The sequence below is a fragment of the Heterostelium album genome, assembly GCF_000004825.1.
Source record: "Heterostelium album PN500 unplaced genomic scaffold PPL_scaffold9, whole genome shotgun sequence".
NCBI lineage: Eukaryota > Evosea > Eumycetozoa > Acytosteliales > Acytosteliaceae > Heterostelium > Heterostelium album.
The window spans coordinates 2,090,343-2,109,974 of NW_008805071.1; the positions used below are offsets into that span (position 1 = coordinate 2,090,343).

The following is a 19,632-nucleotide window of genomic DNA, read 5'->3' on the forward strand; positions in this document are numbered from 1 at the left end:
ATCAGGTTACAATTAATCTAAACTTACAGTTTTTGTATTTCCTATTAGGTTTAATGTCTATATCTATCTGTTTCAAAGAACAATGTTATGTTAAAAAAATTAACTATGTTTGGAATAACCTAGGATCTTTTATATATAATATTCTTTTTAAAATGAATTTTAAAAATGTGACACACAAATGTCTTTTATTATTGTACTTGAATAAACAGGTAAAACACACACACACACACACAATTAAAGATAGATTTTTCTATTTTTTGTACCTTTTTTTCATTTTCTGTTTTTGATAAAGATAGTATAATAATTATCATGTGTGTGTTTAATATATTAGTTTATGGTGGGGGTGATTCTGTTTTATGTTTACTTTCCACGTTTTGTGGCTGAACAATCCTGACGTTTTGGTGTTTGTTCATAGGTGAAGTTAGTTATACACAAAAGCTTCAATTAATATCAAATATAGTAATAATGTATTAATGTATTAATTAAATTATTCTTCTTTTATTGATATATGAGTGAATGAGTTGAATAGTGTACATCGTACTTTAAGACATTACTTTGATTTACAGATCTTTACAACTAACTTAAACTTTATAATTTTTCATATTTTTTTTTTCTTATTTTTTGGATATTACAATAATTTCCCTATTCCCTACTCCTGGTACACCAACACCAATACCTACACCTACTCCTATCTATTCTCCTCTAGAATGTTGGGAAGAAAAAAATATATAAATATCCAAGAACTTTGTAATCATTCATCAAATAATCAAACAATCAATTAAACAAACAAAACAAATATATATAATTTAATATCTATTTGTATAGTTTATTTATAATATTTATTCTTTCTTTATTTTATTTCTACAAATTTAATTTTTATTAATTAATTAAAATAATATGAAATTAATTATTTTTACTTTATTTGTGGCATTACCATGTTTGGTATTGTCACAACAACAAATTCAATGTTCTGGCGATTGGCAATGTGGTAATGTACCATATAGTGGTTGTCTCCAGGATTTCAATGTTTATCCAGGTTTGGCATTGAATAGTGATGGTTCCCAATTGATTATGTTGGGTAAATACAACAGCACTCAAGGTCCATTCGGAGCTAGCAAGATTGTCAGTCTCTCAACCGATCTCACTGCCAATGACACTGAGCCAGTGGTGATGTTTGATATTGAAAATGAGATTCCAGCCGGTGGAGGTTTCTCCATTGCAACCGACCTCTTTGCCTATCTCAACTCAAAGAATCTCACTTACCTTCGTGTTAACCAACGTTACTCACCGGCTTACGGTCCCTACGACAAGGACACCGGACGTTTCACCAAGATCTGGGGATACAAAGGTAGCTTGGCACTCGACCTCGATGACAACAACACTGTGACCTACTACTGTGACTCTGCCATTCGTCGTTACGCCAAGATTCCAACCTCTCTCGAGGAATTCAACCAATCCGATTCGGTAGTGATGCTCGATAAACAACGTTGTGACTTCCTCAGACACGCCGACGATCGTATCTACTTCCTCGAGATGACCGGTAATAACCTATCAACCATCTACTCCATCCCATTGAACTGCTCGAATTGCACCGCCGATTCCAGAACGACCGTATTCAGTGTCAACTATCTTGTTGACAACTTTGTCGTAACCAAAGATTCCTTCTACCTCGGTGTCCACATGCATGACAATCAGAATATTAGCGGTATCTTTGAGATTCCAATCTCTGGTGCTCTCAATGAATCGAGAACCATCTCCAACGTTACCAATGTCCAATCCTTGGTCGTAGATGAAGCCAAACAAGTATTGTACTACTCCACCAAGAGTAATGAGGTAGTCGCAGCCAATCTTACATCCAACGCCACCGAACTAACCGTTCTCTACAACGCAACCGCTGCCGATCCAATCGGAAAGTGTGCCTGCGCCGATGGATTCACCGGAGACTCTTGTTTAACCTGTGATGGCGTCACCAGATGGAATGAAGGTATTCCACAATGTGTTTCATTATTAGACAATGGATTACCAGTTACCTGTATTCAAGTAAGTTATTTAAATATTAAAAAAAAACAAAACAATGAATTGATTAACTAACTAAACTAAACTAAACTTAACTAAATTAAATATTTACATTAGGATTATGAATGTCTCTATGTTCCATATATCATGTGTAACACTGGTAATTGTACTTGTCGTGAAGGTTTCACCTATCCAGATTGTCACTGCGAAGGTTCAGTATCATGGGATAATGGTTTCCCAACATGTCACGTAGGTTCAACTACTGGTACTCCAGCTACCACCGGTACACCAGCAACTACAGGTACACCAGCCACCACTGGTACACCTTCAACCACTGGTACTCCATCTACTACCGGTACACCATCTACTACAGGTAACTGTTATTAGTTCAACCACTAATGAACAAGCTACCTAAAATGAATTTGTTATTCTACATAACAAATCATTCAACAACCTAATTAATATGTTAAAAAATATCAACAACATATTATTTTATCTATCTATCTATATAACCATCCATCTAAAACAACATAACTATCCATCCATCAACTTTTTAATTAATAGAAATAAGAATTTTGTAAATAGTACTAAAAAAAAAAAGATAATAAAAAAAGAATATATATTATTATTATTATATTATGCTGTAACATGTTTATTTAAATATATTTGTTGTTATTTGATTGATTTAAAGTTAACTTGTAGGTGTTGTTGATGTGGTTGTGGTTGTTGTACTTGCCGGTGAACTAATTGTAGTAGGTACAACTACAGCAGCGGCAGCGGCAGCAGCAGCATAAAACTTTTCTATATCAATGTAAAATGGTTTTGGTTTGTTGTAAAAGTTGTTGATCTCTTCCGATATTGAGAGGATCTCTTCTTTGGTGGTGTCGAATATCTCCCACCATGGATAGGGTTCCTCTACGAGTCGCACCTTGAGCATCTTGGCGGCGAGAAAGATCGATGCCGCAGCGATAGACTCTGGTTTGTACTGTACGGAGAGTGTTGTTCGCATGCTATCGTTCAGGTAGTTCCACGCCTTCTGTGCAACGTCGTTGCTCTTCTCCAATAGCTTCAGGTAGTTCAATATAAACTTGTGTGGTGGTTCCACCTTCATGAGGAATCCAAACTCTTTCAACACTGTCATCTCTGCCTCCATTACGTCGGCTTTCAACTTCCAGTACAACTCCTCACGTGTATCCAAGTATTCAATCTTGGCGCCCTCTGTCTTTTGAAATACATAGTTGAAAGTGTTAACGATATCTCTTATTCTTCGTTTGACCTCTGTATACTTTATAGCTATAAAAACAACACCCATACATATATTCTAAAATAATAACAGCAGGTTGGTTGATTAGTTTACTTTAGGTTAGTTTTAATCTAAATCTATCTATATCTATATACAATACCTTTACATCATAAGATTTAAATGATTGTCTACAATAGAATCTATGAAATATAATCTGTGATGTAACGATTGTTACCTGTGGTCTATTGTTTTGGTTTGTTTGTTAGTCACGATCGTGGTGGTGTTTATTTGAAAGTTTCATTTTAATATGTTTGTTTCACTTACAATTTCATCAAGATACCAGCTTCTTGTATAATATGAGAACCATATCTTCTTTGATTATCTTCTATTTCGTAATCGATACCATCTTTTCTTGAAGGTGAATTAGCTATTTCTTCAGCTGTAAATAATAAATTTGTTGTGAACATCAATCAATCACTTTTTTGTCATTGTTTTAATGTCATTATTTAATTAAATAAAAAAATTTTAATTGTTTTTTTTTAATTATTTAAAAAATTAAAAAAATCTTGTTTAGATATCTCATATAGTTGTAAACTCGATTCTAATCTTATAAAAGACAAAATAAAAATCAACCAGAATTCTTTAAACAATTAAAATATTTTATTTTTAAAGTTTTAAAATCTAATCTAAAAAGATGAATTATCTTTTTATTGTTTTTATATCATTGTTTAAGGTATATTATTTTGATCAATACCTTGTTAAAAGCCAATATAGTAGATTTAACTCATGAGTTTTTTTAGATTCTTTATGCAAAGTTCTTGAACAAAACACTTTTATCTAAACCACACAGACAGAATACATTTTTGATCAAAAAACTTCCGGAACAATTGGAATTGTACGTTTTTATTTTTTTTTAGTTCCTGAATTATTTTTTTTGGTAAGAACATTTTTTATATTTAAATATAAATATCAATTTTCTATTTTGAAATATTCATTCAACAACTCAATCTACTAAATATAAACAAATAAACTAAAAATAAATATATTTTATTTTTAAACAATAATATTTATAATACTAATTATTTCTTACAAATAATAATAATAATGGGACACTTAAAAAGATTCTTTTCCAAACTCGGAAAGAAAGTACATAAAAAAGGAAATTCTCAGACAGAATCATCCTCTCCAGACTTTAAATCTGCCGAATATTCGCCAGCTACGACACCAACACCAACAACATCTCCAGCTCAAGTATCAGCAAAACCACAATCAACAAAAGTAACCCCAAATTCCAATCTTAGAGAGAACTTGGAAGCAATCATCAGAGGAATCCAAGAGAACAAGATCCTAGAGGTTTTCGACAAATACTACCATCCAGAGATTGTAATGTACGAGAAAGGTGACTCTACCAATAGAGTAGGATTTGAAGCCAACAGAAAAGCTGAACAAGGTTTTGTCAGTAATGCAACCATCCATGAAGCCAAGGTACTCAAGATTATTGTAGATGGAGAAAACACTGGTTATGAAATGTATATGGATTTCACATATGGTGGTAACAAAGTACAGAAAACACAATGGGCATTCCAGCAATGGAAAGACAATAAAGTAATCAAAGAAGAATTCTTTTAAAATTATTAAATTTAATAAAATTGTACATATATATATATATAAATAAATTATTTAAATACATAAATTAAATTATAGTTTTCCTTTTTTTCATTATTATTTTTATATATATATACATAAACATTAAATTTTATTTATATTTACTTTAAAAATATATTTAATATTTAAATATTTGACCATACCAAGTATTTACAACTACAAATAAACCGGTTGTTCTCAGTTGTTGAGCGGATCTAAAATAGGTTGTACCAGAGAGAAGATCGGTGACTGGAATGGTATCGTTTCCGTTGATCGGTTGGGCGTCGCTGAGGATGATAGATCCTGAACCTTGTGTATCGCTAAAGTTGAGTACACAAAGACGTTTTTCATTTTGATAGGTCCATTTGTAGGCGATCAAAGTCCACTCGGTGTCGGAACCTGTGACATTGAGATACTCGAAAGTACCATATTTAAATACGGGGTCTGATACAATCGATGTCAGATTCTGGTAGAATTGCATTACTGTATCAACGGCAGACTCTGACTCTTCACGACGAAGGTGAACATCCAGTTGGTTTTGATATCCTTCAAAGTCGCCCCACCAGAAGAATCTAAGTCCTGGCATGGTATAGGTGACCAGTGCCGCGGCATCGGCACGCCACCAACTACCAAAGAAATTGGCTGCACGAGGTTCGTCGTGATTCGAACAAAAGTGAGCGGAATGCTGCGCGAATTGCACAGAGTTTCCACTGATCCAGCCACGCACCTGATCGAGATTTCCACTACCGAGATAGTCGTGAAGCATTTTATCGTAGGTATAATCGAATCCGAGTTGTTGGAGTTGCGATTCCCACGGATGGTAAACTTCCGCGAGGAAGATGGTATCTGGAAACTCGGCTTTGACAATGGAGATTGCTTGTTGCCAAAACTCTGTGGCGGGCTGTGTGTATCCCCATGACTGGAGTTGAGATTGCCAGTTTTGACCGAATAGTTCGTTGATCAAGAGATATGCCATGTCGCAACGGATCGCATCGGCAACACTTGCCAGCTCCAAAAGTTGTGCAATACGCACTTTTACCAGCTCGGGATTCCAGTAGTTGAGCTGTGCGGTATCTTGCCATGCTCCACCCCAGCCTGCACTACCATAGGCTATTCCACTGGGTAGGTAGGTGTTTGGATCGTACGGAGGGTTGGTTCCTTGTGGCGCGCGAATATAGTAGTCTGGATCGGTAGTTGTCCACTCACAGTCGACAGCCGAATGATTGGGAACGAAATCGACCATTAGCAACAAGCCCATTTCATTCAATTGTTTTCTAAGTACAGCTAAATCTTCCATCGATCCTAACTGTGTGTTAAGAGTGTAGTTGGTTACGGCATAAGGCGATCCAATGATATCGTCAACCGTGTAGCCAGGCAGAACTTGTGCATAGTGTTGCAACAACGGTTGATTGGTACGATCGTAATTCAAACCGTATTCACCCAGTTGCCATAGTCCCATGAGCCAAACCATATCGAAACCCATTGATTTTATCTTTTGGAATTCTTCCATTGGAATCTCTATAGAGTATAGATATACATATATATATATATATGTTGCTTTTAGTTAGTACTTGTTGAAAAGCAGTGAAATATAGCATGCTATTCTTACGTGATAGTTGAGTAAAGTTTTGATTATATTGTTGTGATAGATTGTATAGCCATGGTCTTGTAGATAGTTCGTACATCATCATACCACCGCTTGGCACAGCAGCTTTCACACCGCTATTCTTGTGAGAAACTGTCATCATTAAAACAAAAGCAAACAAGCTAATGATTAAGCAACTTGAATACTTCATTTTAAACACTTAAGTTATGTGTGTATAACACAGAAAAATAAAAAAATAAAAAAAAAACCAAACTGATCAAAATAAGGTTATCAAAACTAGAAATATCTTCTTTAAATGAAGATTGATGAATACCAACCAAAAAAAGTACTTTTTTTTTTTTTTCATTTTTTAGATTTTATTTTTCTTCACTATTATTGTCCAACCTTGTAGATACCCCTGTTTTCTAGTACTAAAATTTTGTTGAGTTAATTAAGGAAACATCAAAATTGTTTTATACACTCTCAATTTTATATTAAATTTTTATGATTTTGGTAAGAGTAAAATTATATATTTTTATTTATTTTTTATTTTATATTTTATATTGGAAATCCCTCAATTTATTATTGAAAAAAATAAAATTATATTAATGAAAGATAATGAGTTACCGATAATCAAAAATGTTAATGAATATAAAAAATATCATTAAAATAATATATATGCTTACATATTAAATAGATAAGAATGAATAGTTAAATTAAAAACAACAGGTATCATAACGGTTATTTAACACTATTGTAAAGGGATATCAACTTTAATGCCACACTTCATTAGTTAGTGTATTATTGATGCTCATTTTTATTATTCAATTAATGTTATTGGTTAAAACAATATAATTAATTATCTGTGACTATGAAAAGTGCAAATTTAAGTTTTAAAATTTTTTTCTATTTAAACCAAATTTATTAATCATTTGTATTATTAATTTAATATTAATTTCAAATGGTAAACTATAGTAATTTACCTCATGTGGTAATTACAGGAACGGTTGGAGTTGGAAAATCAACTTTGGTTGAAAAACTAACTGGTTGTAGTGGAATAGCTTCTGCCAATTCCAATAGTTTCACAACAACCAGTTTGGCTTATCCAACTTCCAAATTCGTGATTATCGATACTCCAGGCAACAATCCACTATCAATGAAAATGAACCACAATATATGGATTGCCCAAGCTTTCAACTTCCGTCCTATCTCTTTGTTGTTGGTCTGTGTGGAGGCGCATGTTAGAATTGCTCAGACAGTAGACGACCTTTTAAAGATGTTGAAGAGATTTAATGGCTTCAATGAATATATCTGCCCGATTATTTCAAAGATGGACAATGTTGAATGGTCTGAAAAAGATATGAGAGAAGCACTTATGGAGTTTGGTGTCTATAGAGTACTTTTCACAAGTATCAAAAAATCACAATCGATTCTTCTACAAGAGATTTTAAATCAATGCAATCCAAAGCCAATCGAGATCAACGTGAACCATGAAAACTTTTTCAAATACTTTAAAGTGGCAGAATGCAACCTAATGATCCTTAGAAAAACCAAGGCTGTCGTAGATCTATATGAACTTGCAGTACAGTACGTAAGAAATACAATAAAGAATATGGGTGGATCTACTAGCAGTGCCATGGATCTTGTATTCCAATTCCAACAATTTATGCTCAATATGATTCCAACGATGCAGAAATCACTTGCCGATGCTTGCGGTTTCACTTTTTGCGGTGTAAATGACTCTGTTGAAATTGGACATATTGCACACCTCGGAAACAAGCTCAAGAATGTCCTGTACACAATCAGAGTTATGGCATTAAGTTATGCCTCGCAACACGGTGTCTCAAACCTGAGAAAATGTCCATATTGTGGTCTCGTTTGGAGCAAGGTATCCGGTTGCGACGGAGTAACAACATGCGGTAGTCGACCTACAGACGTTCGTGAATCTAATTGTACAACGTTCGCAACCTATTCCTTCAGTCTAAATCCATTCCGGGTACAACAAATTGATAACAAAGCCGTACCAACAACTACACCCAATACTACTGCTGTTGGTGTTGGCTGTGGTAAACCAATTACTTGGTCAACAATGCAACCTGTGCCAATCCCCGAAGAGATCTCAAGTGCTGTAGCCAGTATTTCGACTGAAGACGTCAAATATCTTCCAGACACATTGATTGATGACTTTGCTCACCTATTCAATGAAAATCTTCAGCCTGTTAGATACTATTCCAAATAATCTATCCATGTAATCACAGTTGTATATCAATCAGTGATTAGTGTTCAACACACAACATCTATTTTTTTCTATTAAATCTAAATCATGAAAAATAAATAAACATATATTAAAATCTGATTTTGTTGTTTAATTGATTTTGTGACAGGTGAATAATCAATCAAAAAAAAATCGCAAGAACTAAAAAAAAAAAACAAAAAAATTAAAATAAAAAAATTGTGTTTTGTTTGGTTGTAACTCATAAGAGGTTCACCGAATTTATTTAAATTTTTTTGGAATTCTGCACAAAAGATTTTCATTAAAATCATAAAATACAAACTTGAACTGTTTGGGGTTTGGGGTTTAATCCATTCCAAAAAACAATGATTCGAATTTGTGTTTTTTTGTTTATTAAGATTAAATTTGCAACTAATAGTAATGAAAGTCAGTTTTGGGTGATTTTACAAATAGAGATCCAAAAATTGGGTTATCAGTAGAATTTGATTTTATTGACAACAAATAAATAATAAATAATAAACAATGCAAGAAGCAATAATGCAATTTATCAATAATAAAATTGTAGAAACACCAAAAGTGTTTTCCAATTATACTCATTGTCTTAACAATGTCATGAGCTGTGTAGACTTTGTATTTCCATCAGCTGATGAAAATTCTTCTAAAAGATTAAAATCAAATAACAACAACAACAATGTAAGAATATTTAATTTATTTAAATATTTTTTATAATTTTAATTATTAATTTGTTTACTTATTTTTTTATTTATAAGGTAAATAAAATAAAATCAAATATTTCTGAATGTATAGATGTAAATATTCAATGTAATAATAATAGTAATAATAGTAATAATAGTAATAATAGTAATAATAATAATATAGAATCATTTATTTCACATTTGGAAAGAATATCAAATGAACCAATTGAACCTAGTTTCTCGGAGATGTATGATTGTCAGAATGATGAATCGATGTATATGTTCTTCCTTTCCATCCAGGCAGATTACCAATTCTACACTCATTGTCTATCGGTATTGGAAGCAGGATTGTCCAAGTGTTTCAAAGCCTCGATTGTCATCCCACGTGGATCTTTCGCTACACGATCAGGTTTGAAGTGTACACTAGATCTAGACGTAGATCTTATTCTGCCACGTTCCTATATAACACCCGAGCAAATGACACCAAACGAATTCCCAACCTTGGTAAATGTACTCTCGAAAATACTGCCTAAACATCTGAGTTGCATTCAAAACGTATCGGTCAACAATACAAGAAGCTTCTCATTTGATATGGTCATAGAGGGTGTAAGAGTACCAGTCGATCTATTCCCCAAATTGATTGGACAGAATGGACGTGTCTATACAGTAACCCCAACCCGCCAGAATACACCACGTGATTGGGTTACCACCAGTATTTTCACCCAAGAGCAACAACAATGTAAATTCGACGAAACTAAACTCTGTGCTATTCTGCTGCTGAAACTCTGGAGAAAAGATATGAAACAAATGCATCCTCTTGAAATGTCTATACTAAAAGGCTACCATATAGTTTTAGCAATGGAAAAGATAGTTCAAATGCCAACAACATCAAATAATGAAACTTCAACTATCAAAAACAATAACAACAATAATAATAGAGATTTTTCAAGAAAAGCTGTACTTTCAAACCTGAAAAGTATTGTACAATGTCTACTTAAATCATATACATACTATCCAAAGTTAACAGAAGATGTCAACTCACCGCTGTACGATTGCCGAAGTGAGTTTATTGAATATGGAGTTGATCAATCGAAAGCAGAAAATAATTTAGTTGGTGAAACACTATCTAAACTTTTGTGTAAACTTTTATCAGATTTAAATCAAATTAAAATTTAATAATAATTAAAAGAAGGCGCCTTTTTGTAAATAAATTTTAACAAAATTTTTTTTTTTGATTGACCAATTTTGTATTTTAATAAAAATACTTTTTAATTTTTTTATTAGAGATCAATAAAATAAAAAGATCAAACCAATGAATAAATAAAATTGATATCATATATATTTTAATTTTCGTCATGACAGCTGTGACAATTAATATTTGGTACTATATTTATATTATAGATTAAACCAATTAAATTATCAAATCTATAAAATGAAAATGAGTCTTTTTTTTATTAATTTATTAATTTATTAATTTAATATTATTAATATCAATTAATTATAATTTATATATGATTTTTTTTATTTATTAATCTATCAATAAGTTTATGATTAGATTATTAAAATGAATAAAGATTTAAATAATATTATCAATTCAAATAAAAAGTTGTTGGATATATTAAAATCCAACAGATCTGAAATCAGACAATGTGAAAGGAAATTACATGACTACTTAATAACTAAAACTCATAGTCTATGTCTACCTATAGATCAACAGATTGAAAAAATCAACCTAAAAATTAATAATAATCTTTCAAAATTAAAAGAAATTGGAATAAAATCAACTTTGAAAGAGGATAAAGATAGTAATAGTTCTAACAGTTGTAATAATAATATTAATAATAATAACTATGAATATTCTGATGAATATATTTTATTATCATCCTCCATAGATGAAACAGATTATCAGAAAATATTGGAGAATCTAAGGGAGTTCAATCAATTCAATCAAGAGGATAAAAAAACAGTTACAGAATGTTTAAAAGATTTGAATATAACCAACGTTGATATTAAACTTCAAGAATATCGAGTGCACCAGAGTGAACATGAATTGGAGGAAATCATGAGGAGAATTTCGAAATCAATGGTGGAAACAAACCATACTGTGATCGTTTCAATTTCTAAAACCGATAATGTTATCAGAGCAACTTTGATCAATCTTCTCGATCAAAAAACTCAAGATCTTGAGTTCTCTGGTCAGAGTAATATTCAAACGATGATAACAAAAAGAGATGGTAGTGGTGTGGTGTATTTGTTTGGTATTCAACATTTCATTGCCTTGACGATTAATAAGTGTCTTCAACCCTCTATTAAAATCTTTGATAAACGAAAGCAACTTGGAAGCAGAATATCCGCTTGCTATGATAACATGGAAGGCTTCTACATTGTCAGCGTCGAAGGAAGCACTAGGTTTCCAATCAAAGTATTCCAGCTTTTATACTTTGAAGGTCAAATGGCAACCAAAGAAATCTATGTATTCAACGATCTCGAAAATGAGATAGGTATAATCAAAGGTCAACTAGTTTCCTTTATATTTGAAAGAAAACTATATATTCTAATAATCAATAATAATAATGATAATAATGATAATAATAAGTTCATTATCATTGATTTACTATTAAAAAATAATAATAATAATAATAAGTTAATAATCAATGATATACCATTAAAAAATAATAATAATAATAATGATATATTTTCAAATGTACTGGCTTGTTGTGCTGATGATATAGATGGTTTGATTTTTATCTATTATAGAGATCATAGCTTTATACAGTACGACATTAAAGCAAAACAAGTTAAAGAACTTAGAGGGAGATTTGGTTTTGCTATAGATGATGACACGTACCTATCAATGGTGTACAATAGACAAGTTATATTTGAATACTCCAATAAGAGCACGATCTATCTACTCGGTGGTCAGACACGTGGCAACTATATCTACTCTATCAAAGACAACCAATGGTATCGATTCTATAACTCTGATACCTATAATAGAGATCAACAGCCTTCACTTCTTATATATATCTAAACACACATCAAACATGTGTTTAATTAAATAAATAAAAAAAACTTAACTTTTTCATATTTTTAATACAAAAGACTGAGTAACTTGAAAACTAAAATTTTAATTACTAATTTTTTTTTTCTTTGACAACCAAGTTCTGGTTTTACAAGAAACTTCAACCCCTTTTAAAATTGATATCATTTTCTTGAGGGAAATAAAATCATTATTTAAAATAATAAATAAGAAAAATGGATATAGATAGTATAAATAAATATATTTGCAATATACACAAGAAATCATTAAAGTTAATATGTTTTAATTGTAATATTCTACTGTGTTCAAGATGTACATCAAAGCATGCCGGTCACACACTGGACCACATCGATGAAATCAAAGGAAATGTACCTCATGCCAACAATGACAAGGAAAGTTGCAATCAGAGTAATATTAAAGCGAGCGAATCTGTGGCTGGTGATAGCTCTAGTTTCTCAAATCTTAGATCCGGTTTGGAAGAGATTTGGAAGAGGATAAAGGTAATGGCGGAAAGACACACACTGCTAGAATCAACAGAGAATGAGATATCGTCGCACTTTCAACAACTACATGAGTATCTCATTGTAGAGGAACACAAAATCAAGAAACCGATTGTCACCGACAAAGAACAACTACAACAAGAACTATCGATACTTATCGAGGAAATCAAGTCGTTGAACAAAATATTCAGTAATATCAGACAATTGAATCATGAAAGTGGTAGAAGTTCAATTACTGTTAGCAGTGGTGGTGGTGGTGGTGATGGTGATGACACCTTCTCAAAAGCAGAAGATACAGAAGAGTGTTATAAATTGTCAAATATCATCCAGTCTCTACAACGTTCGGCGACTCTCTATGAATTCATTCAGAGAAACAGCGATACTCTATTCTACACATTCCAAGACAATGAAATCAGTAGTTCCGATAGCAGTATCAATGACTGTGTCCTATTGGATTCAATCATTAAACACAATGAAAAGTTCCAAACTCTGAAGCATACAAGCGGAAGTAATGCTATCGTTGGCAGAGATAACAACAGTACTCTCTATAAAATCAGAGTGAATACTCCAAACATCCTCCAGATCAAGCAAAAGATTCAAAATTCATTTACACTGGTACCGGTAAACAAAGCACAGTTGAATCAGAAGAAAAGAACATTCCTCCTGTCAACCGAGCGCAAAAAGGGCAATAAGCTATACTTTACCGAGATGACCAACGGTCGTGTTACCGAGTCGAATTTCAAGGCTGCCGATTACAACTCTGCAGATATCTGGGCGTACAATTCAACGGTACTCGCTGGCGATCATATCTACTGCTTTGGTGGCGACTCAAAGAGTAACAAATACCTGAGATTCTGCATTCACACCAAAACAGTCGATCTCAACGAGGAGATGAAGGGTATAGAAAACTGTAGCTATCCTGCGGTTTGCTACGACAATCAAGAGTACATCTACATCGTCGATGGCAATTGGAAGAGCGATTCAACTATCACTCGCTACAGTATTGAAACGAACAAGTTTGAATTGTTTGCAATCGTCGAGAAGACAACCTATCCGCACATTGCATTCTACTACAACGATTGCATCTACACTGTTCTACCATCGAAAAACCGTATTATGAAAGTAAACGTAGCAAACAAGACAGTATCGGATGTTCAATTACAATCGGATACCATTCCTATCAGAAGTTCAAGTTGTACCGATGGCAACGGAACAGTCTACGTGTTGACACCTCACCGATTCTACAGATTCCATATCGATAAACCAGTGATTCAAGAACTTAAACAAACTAAAAATATGGATTTCAACAATCAATTGATCTATCACCAGGCGTCACCATTGGAAACATTTATCTACTCTATCCAAGGAAATGGTCACAACTCTGTTTACTCTATAGAGAATGATAGTTGGGAGCAGGTCCTACCAGATGATACTTCAAATAGAACTAACTGTGCTTCTATCATATATTCAATTAGCGATTAATAAATAAAACACCTTTATAAAACTCAACAAATTTTTTTTTTTTTAAATAAATTATGAAACCAATGTTTACACAGATAAATATAATAAAGCTTAATAATGAATTTATTTCTTAATGAAAATATGATACCAATTTATAAATATATATTTTTAAATAAAAACAAAATGATTGTATATCTTATTATTTTTTAGTAAAGCTCACCAAAATTTTTGTTAGTTTTTTTAGATGAGTCTTATTCACTTTCAAACATTGACTTGAAAATAATATCTATTTGGTGATAAATTTCTTGGAAAGAGACAATAACAGAATTGAATGTAAGTAGGAAGCAACTGTGTTGTATCAAACTTAGAACCACAAGGTCATAAAGACCCAGTGCAAAACGTGAAAGATTTGGGTCATCTTGAAGTAAGTTTATTCGATGTAGGAGCACCACCATTACTTGAGAGGGTTGATAATTCTGGCCAACTATCTTGGAGCCAATATTGAAATTACTGAAAAAGAATTCCAATGATTGAGTTGAACACACACTACTAAGTAGATTACACAAAGATTTTGTATCTAGGTAATTGATGTCGTGTGTATTTAGAACATCGATAACACTTGACTCCAAGGAAGACCTTCCTTCCTTTAAATAAAGGATGAACTGTCTCTCGCTTGGGTCCGGGTAGAATGGTTTCTTTAGAAGACTAAAGTACAAAAAAAGGAAATTGATTTTGCTGGCCACTCTTCTGTTGACATCCATACTTTTGGTTTCAGATTTAATAAAAGCAACAATGTCAAAGGGTACATCTGGAAACGTAATATCGTGTGGATCGCTTATGCTCACCCACTTTCCAGTGGTAGGGTTATATCTTTCTTCAGTTTCTTTTTGTGGGCTTTCACCTGAAGCCGGTGTTCCATCGGGATTGGCAGTAGCGATGGTCATATCGGTCATGGAGGCCGTAAGATTCACAAGATTGTACTTTTCGGTGGTTACGGTCACTTCGTTGTTCATTTCCAAACTCGGTTTAAACTCGCCACTGCCATTGCTCGACATCATCGATTCTTCGACAGCTTTGAAGATGGTGTACTGTGTCTTTGGCTGGGCGGTATACTTCTCAAGAATGGTTACAAACTCTTGTCTGTTCTCCAGCACTGGTTTGACCAGCCAATGCTCCTCCACTATCAGTTGCTTGTGGTATGTCTCGAATAGCTTAATGATACTCTTAGTGACTTCATCATGTGACTTTATCTTTTTGGCCAACATCTTTGATTTGTCAGAGTTAAATTCAAATTGAACATTTAACTTTTCAACCTGCTGTGAAGGTAAGTTGGGTGATTTCACAAATGCATGACCTCTGTGGACAGGTAATGTAATACAATCACCACACACCAATATATTGCACTCCTCACACAGAAACTTAACCTTCTTCTGAGGATGAAATTGACATTTTTCTGCTGCTGCTGACATGATTATTCTTTAATTTATGGACTAAACAATTTTTAAATAATAATAAAAATAATTTGTAGTAATAATAATATCTTAGTTAGCGATATGGTTCTTATAATGTGACTACATCAAGCTTAAGCTTTTGTATGTATTTTAAATCTATATAGATGACCTGCCTATGTTTATTTATTATTTGTTGTTAGATATGTTATCTTAAGTGTTCTATTAAGTACAGGTGTCCTTAAATAATAATAAATGAAAGCAAGTTGTATTTGTTTGTAATAAATAAACTTCCTGTGTTATTCTTTTGAGCATTTCAGGATCGATTGTTTAATAAAAAATATAATTCAAATAAAAATAAATAATATCTAAACCTACCTAAATAAAAGTTTATTTATTATGATTTGTTTTGATTTTCTGTTCTTGCTGTGATTCTACGCTACAGGTGTCCTTCAAATAAGATGTGCAGAGAAGTTTTTTTTTTTGTTAAATAAACTTTCGATAGGTTTGATTCAATTCAAACCTATATTCGACACTTTTGTTAGAAATATTGTTTTTGTTAGTGAAGATTTCATTTTCCGGAATTAAAACCATAGTTTTGTATTCTATTCTAGGACGTGTGTCCTTCAAATAAAACATTGTGAATGGCATATGTGTATGAAAAATAGATTCTTATAGTTTTACTGCTCAAATAAACATTGGCAATAATAAATGTTTAAAAATGGTGTTTTAAAAATTACATACATTTTTTTTTTCCTCCAATTTATTTATTTAATTAAATTAAAATTTAATTTTCTCAAGGGGGGGAGAAAATTAAATTTGCAAATTTGGGGTATAACGCGCACAATACAAACGGATTGGTTTTTTTCAGAATTTGAAACCCTTTTAAAAAAATTGAATTTTTTATCAACTTCTTTAATTTTCATTGTTTTTGAATGAGTGAAAGGGCTATAAAAATAAAAAGTTGAGTTTCGCGTTTGAAGTAGCAATGTAAGTTATTTGATCATGAACAAAAAAAAAAAAAAAATTCAAAAAATGTGTGGGAACTGTTCTTTTTTTGTTGTTTCGATTTTCATTGTATTATTGAATGAATCATTTCCTAATATTTATTGCCTCAGCGATGTATTTAATTACATACTTAAGAGAGATAAAAAAAAAAAAATTTATTGAAACTTTTTCTTAAACGCACTACGGTGTATTGTCCTTTAGACTGCAACTTAAAGAAGTATCTATCTTGTCATAGACTTTTTGGAAACCAACAACTTACAGTAATAATAATTGGTGAGAGCAAGTTTTATTTTTTTGTAATAAATAAACTTCCTGTGTTATTCTATTGATCATTTCACAATGATTGTAATAAAAAATATAATTCAATTCAAACAAAAATAAAATTCAAATAAAATAGGTTAGAAATCATTTAATTTAAGCTCCATTCTTTTAATGCACATAGTTTTCTTTCTTAACTTATAGTTATAATATTGTTATTAAATTTGGCGAAAAAAAAAAATGAATTTTTAATCAAAAAATTCGCATTAATATTAACGTTTAAAACCTAGATACAAAAGTTGATGAAGTTAAAAAAAAATTAAAAACAATTTTTTGATTTAATTTTTTTTTTTTTTTTTTTTTTGATTGTAATGTGAAAAAAATTTTTGAAATTTTGTGTATGTATGAAAGATGAGAATATAATCTGACTGAAAATGAGTGTAGTGAGTCAAATGACTCATTAAATACTAGTATTTTTCAAAAAGGAGAAATTTAAGTTTTCAAATTTTTGTTATTTTTTTTTTTTTGATCACAAAAAGTTAGAAAGTAAAATATTAAGTTTTCAAAAATTTATCTAAGCTTACTATGTAATTAAATACATAGTTAAAGCTATAATATTAATGTGTTGGCCATTTTGAAGTCTATTGATTGCAATGTGGTATTCTTGATTGTCATAACAAACCGGTGGGTAGCTACGGTTTATTCATTCAATCACCAACAAATAATAAACCTTTTTTCTGATAACAAAAATAAAAAACAATTTATTTAATATCTTTTTGAGAAAATAAATTGTTTATCATGATATTCACAAGATGGTGATATCAAAGATATCTTAAAAATAATATCTAATAGTTGTTATTTCAATTTTCATTGTATTAATGAATGAAACATTTCCTAATATTATAGCTTCAACAATGTATTTAATTACATAGTAATCTTAGATACAAAAAAAATTTATTGAAACTTTTTTTTGTTTCTTAAATGGTCGAAAGTGTTTTGTCTTTTTGGGTAGACTTCTTCTTAAAGATTGTATTTATCTTTCTATAGACTTCTTGGAAACCAACAACACCGGGGTTGATTGAATTAAGAAGGAAACAACTATGCTGAATTAAACATAGTATTATAAGATCATAAAGATCTTTGGCAAAACATGAAAGTGTTGGATCACTTTCCAGTGAGTCTAGTTGTTGTAGGAGAACCACCATGACCTCGGAACGATTACGATTTTGGGCAACCACCTTTGACCCAACATTGAAACTATCGTAGAAGAAATCCAATGAAGAGACTGACCTCGCATCATTCAGTAGTGCAACTAATGACTCTTTTTCCAGTAAATTGGCTTCATACCAATTTATAACAAGGTGAATGCTAAACTCCAAATCATCAACTCCTTTTTTTAAATTAACCATCAAACTGGTTCATATATGGGTCTGGATTGAATGGTTCTATATATCTATTCTCACGTCGGGAGTATCTTGCCAAGTCATCAATCTTGCTGGCCACCATTGAGATGATAAACCTATTCTCGGTTTTATATTCATTGTTTTTAGCCATGTCAAAGTGTCCCTGTGAAAATTGATAATCTCCTTTTGGTTGGCTCTGCCACTCTTCAATGTTTGTATTATACACCTGCCTCATTGCTTGTACAGTTATAACCTCGTGATAAAGTGGAGTAAATTGTTGAAGGTTATCCAAAACATCAAATATATTACGAGAGATGTTTTTCTTTGTAGCTTTAATTTTGCGCTGGCTCTTTCGTTTGTGAAGGATAGAGGTAGTAGATGATTTGGAGTGCTTGTTTCGTTTAAGATTTTTGTTTGATGAACTCCGACCTTGCTTTAGTGATTTTTCAGCACTTGATGAATCACTTGTTGACAGTGGAATACATTTACCAGTCAAGATATCAAATTTGTCGATACGGTCCATGGTAATATTGTTCTGAATACCACCGATAAGGTAGATGTATCGACCGTTATCGTAGTAGCAGGCAAGTGAGGAACCACCTTTCGTTGGGATACTGTCGAGACAATCCCATTTTCTGGTGTTGATGTTGAAACGTTCGAATGTATTCAACGTGTCATTTCCACCGAGCTGGGCGATATACTTCTCGAGAATAGTTACCAATTGTTGCCTACTCTCCAGTACCGGCTTCGCCAATCTATGCTCTTCCACTATCAGTTGCTCGTGATATGTCTTGAACAGTTTATTAATATTTTTGGTGACTTCATCATGTGACTTTATCTTTTTGGCCAATTTATGTGCTTTGTCAAAGTTAAATTCAAACGGAACATTTAACTTTTCAACCTGCTGTGAAGGTAAGTTGGGTGGCTTCACAAATGCATGGCCTCTGTGGCCAGGTAATGTAATACAATCACCACACACCAATATATTGCACTCCTCACATAGAAACTTAACCTTCTTCTGAGGATGAGATTGACATTTTTCTGCTTTTGCTGACATGGTTATATTAGATGTGGACTAAACATTGTTTAAATAATATA

At 32.2% G+C, this 19,632-nt stretch overlaps 10 protein-coding genes across 10 annotated transcripts; 6 read left to right on the forward strand and 4 right to left on the reverse strand.

Annotated features, from left to right (window-relative positions):
- Positions 1–897: 897 nt before the first annotated feature.
- On the forward strand, positions 898–2,597 carry sigM (EGF-like domain-containing protein; the record flags this gene model as incomplete). Its single annotated transcript, XM_020580128.1, has 3 exons — positions 898–2,040; positions 2,134–2,389; positions 2,581–2,597. 3 exons carry the CDS (start codon positions 898–900, stop codon positions 2,595–2,597), a joined length of 1,416 nt encoding a protein of 471 aa, XP_020429961.1.
- A 110-nt stretch (positions 2,598–2,707) lies between these two features.
- On the reverse strand, positions 2,708–4,120 carry cycL (cyclin; the record flags this gene model as incomplete). Its single annotated transcript, XM_020580129.1, has 4 exons — positions 2,708–3,337; positions 3,420–3,501; positions 3,584–3,698; positions 4,108–4,120. The coding sequence occupies 4 exons, from the start codon at positions 4,118–4,120 to the stop codon at positions 2,708–2,710; spliced, it is 840 nt and encodes a 279-aa protein (XP_020429962.1).
- A 243-nt stretch (positions 4,121–4,363) lies between these two features.
- On the forward strand, positions 4,364–4,888 carry PPL_09333 (uncharacterized protein; the record flags this gene model as incomplete). Its single annotated transcript, XM_020580130.1, has 1 exon — positions 4,364–4,888. The coding sequence occupies one exon, from the start codon at positions 4,364–4,366 to the stop codon at positions 4,886–4,888; it is 525 nt and encodes a 174-aa protein (XP_020429963.1).
- Positions 4,889–5,042: 154 nt separating this feature from the next.
- On the reverse strand, positions 5,043–6,648 carry PPL_09334 (uncharacterized protein; the record flags this gene model as incomplete). The annotated part of the gene is made up of 2 exons (XM_020580131.1): positions 5,043–6,421; positions 6,513–6,648. The coding sequence occupies 2 exons, from the start codon at positions 6,646–6,648 to the stop codon at positions 5,043–5,045; spliced, it is 1,515 nt and encodes a 504-aa protein (XP_020429964.1).
- An 801-nt stretch (positions 6,649–7,449) lies between these two features.
- On the forward strand, positions 7,450–8,727 carry PPL_09335 (Rab family GTPase; the record flags this gene model as incomplete). The annotated part of the gene is made up of 1 exon (XM_020580132.1): positions 7,450–8,727. One exon carries the CDS (start codon positions 7,450–7,452, stop codon positions 8,725–8,727), a length of 1,278 nt encoding a protein of 425 aa, XP_020429965.1.
- Positions 8,728–9,243: 516 nt separating this feature from the next.
- PPL_09336 (uncharacterized protein) lies at positions 9,244–10,592 on the forward strand (the record flags this gene model as incomplete). The annotated part of the gene is made up of 2 exons (XM_020580133.1): positions 9,244–9,414; positions 9,492–10,592. The coding sequence occupies 2 exons, from the start codon at positions 9,244–9,246 to the stop codon at positions 10,590–10,592; spliced, it is 1,272 nt and encodes a 423-aa protein (XP_020429966.1).
- A 388-nt stretch (positions 10,593–10,980) lies between these two features.
- On the forward strand, positions 10,981–12,447 carry PPL_09337 (uncharacterized protein; the record flags this gene model as incomplete). The annotated part of the gene is made up of 2 exons (XM_020580134.1): positions 10,981–11,617; positions 11,864–12,447. 2 exons carry the CDS (start codon positions 10,981–10,983, stop codon positions 12,445–12,447), a joined length of 1,221 nt encoding a protein of 406 aa, XP_020429967.1.
- Positions 12,448–12,671: 224 nt separating this feature from the next.
- PPL_09338 (uncharacterized protein) lies at positions 12,672–14,438 on the forward strand (the record flags this gene model as incomplete). The annotated part of the gene is made up of 1 exon (XM_020580135.1): positions 12,672–14,438. The coding sequence occupies one exon, from the start codon at positions 12,672–12,674 to the stop codon at positions 14,436–14,438; it is 1,767 nt and encodes a 588-aa protein (XP_020429968.1).
- Positions 14,439–14,831: 393 nt separating this feature from the next.
- Positions 14,832–15,886, reverse strand: PPL_09339 (B-box zinc finger protein; the record flags this gene model as incomplete). The annotated part of the gene is made up of 2 exons (XM_020580136.1): positions 14,832–14,905; positions 14,929–15,886. The coding sequence occupies 2 exons, from the start codon at positions 15,884–15,886 to the stop codon at positions 14,832–14,834; spliced, it is 1,032 nt and encodes a 343-aa protein (XP_020429969.1).
- Positions 15,887–16,787: 901 nt separating this feature from the next.
- PPL_09340 (uncharacterized protein) lies at positions 16,788–19,591 on the reverse strand (the record flags this gene model as incomplete). Its single annotated transcript, XM_020580137.1, is given in 3 exon segments — positions 16,788–16,813; positions 18,246–18,518; positions 18,538–19,591. 3 exon segments carry the CDS (start codon positions 19,589–19,591, stop codon positions 16,788–16,790), a joined length of 1,353 nt encoding a protein of 450 aa, XP_020429970.1.
- Positions 19,592–19,632: the final 41 nt, after the last annotated feature.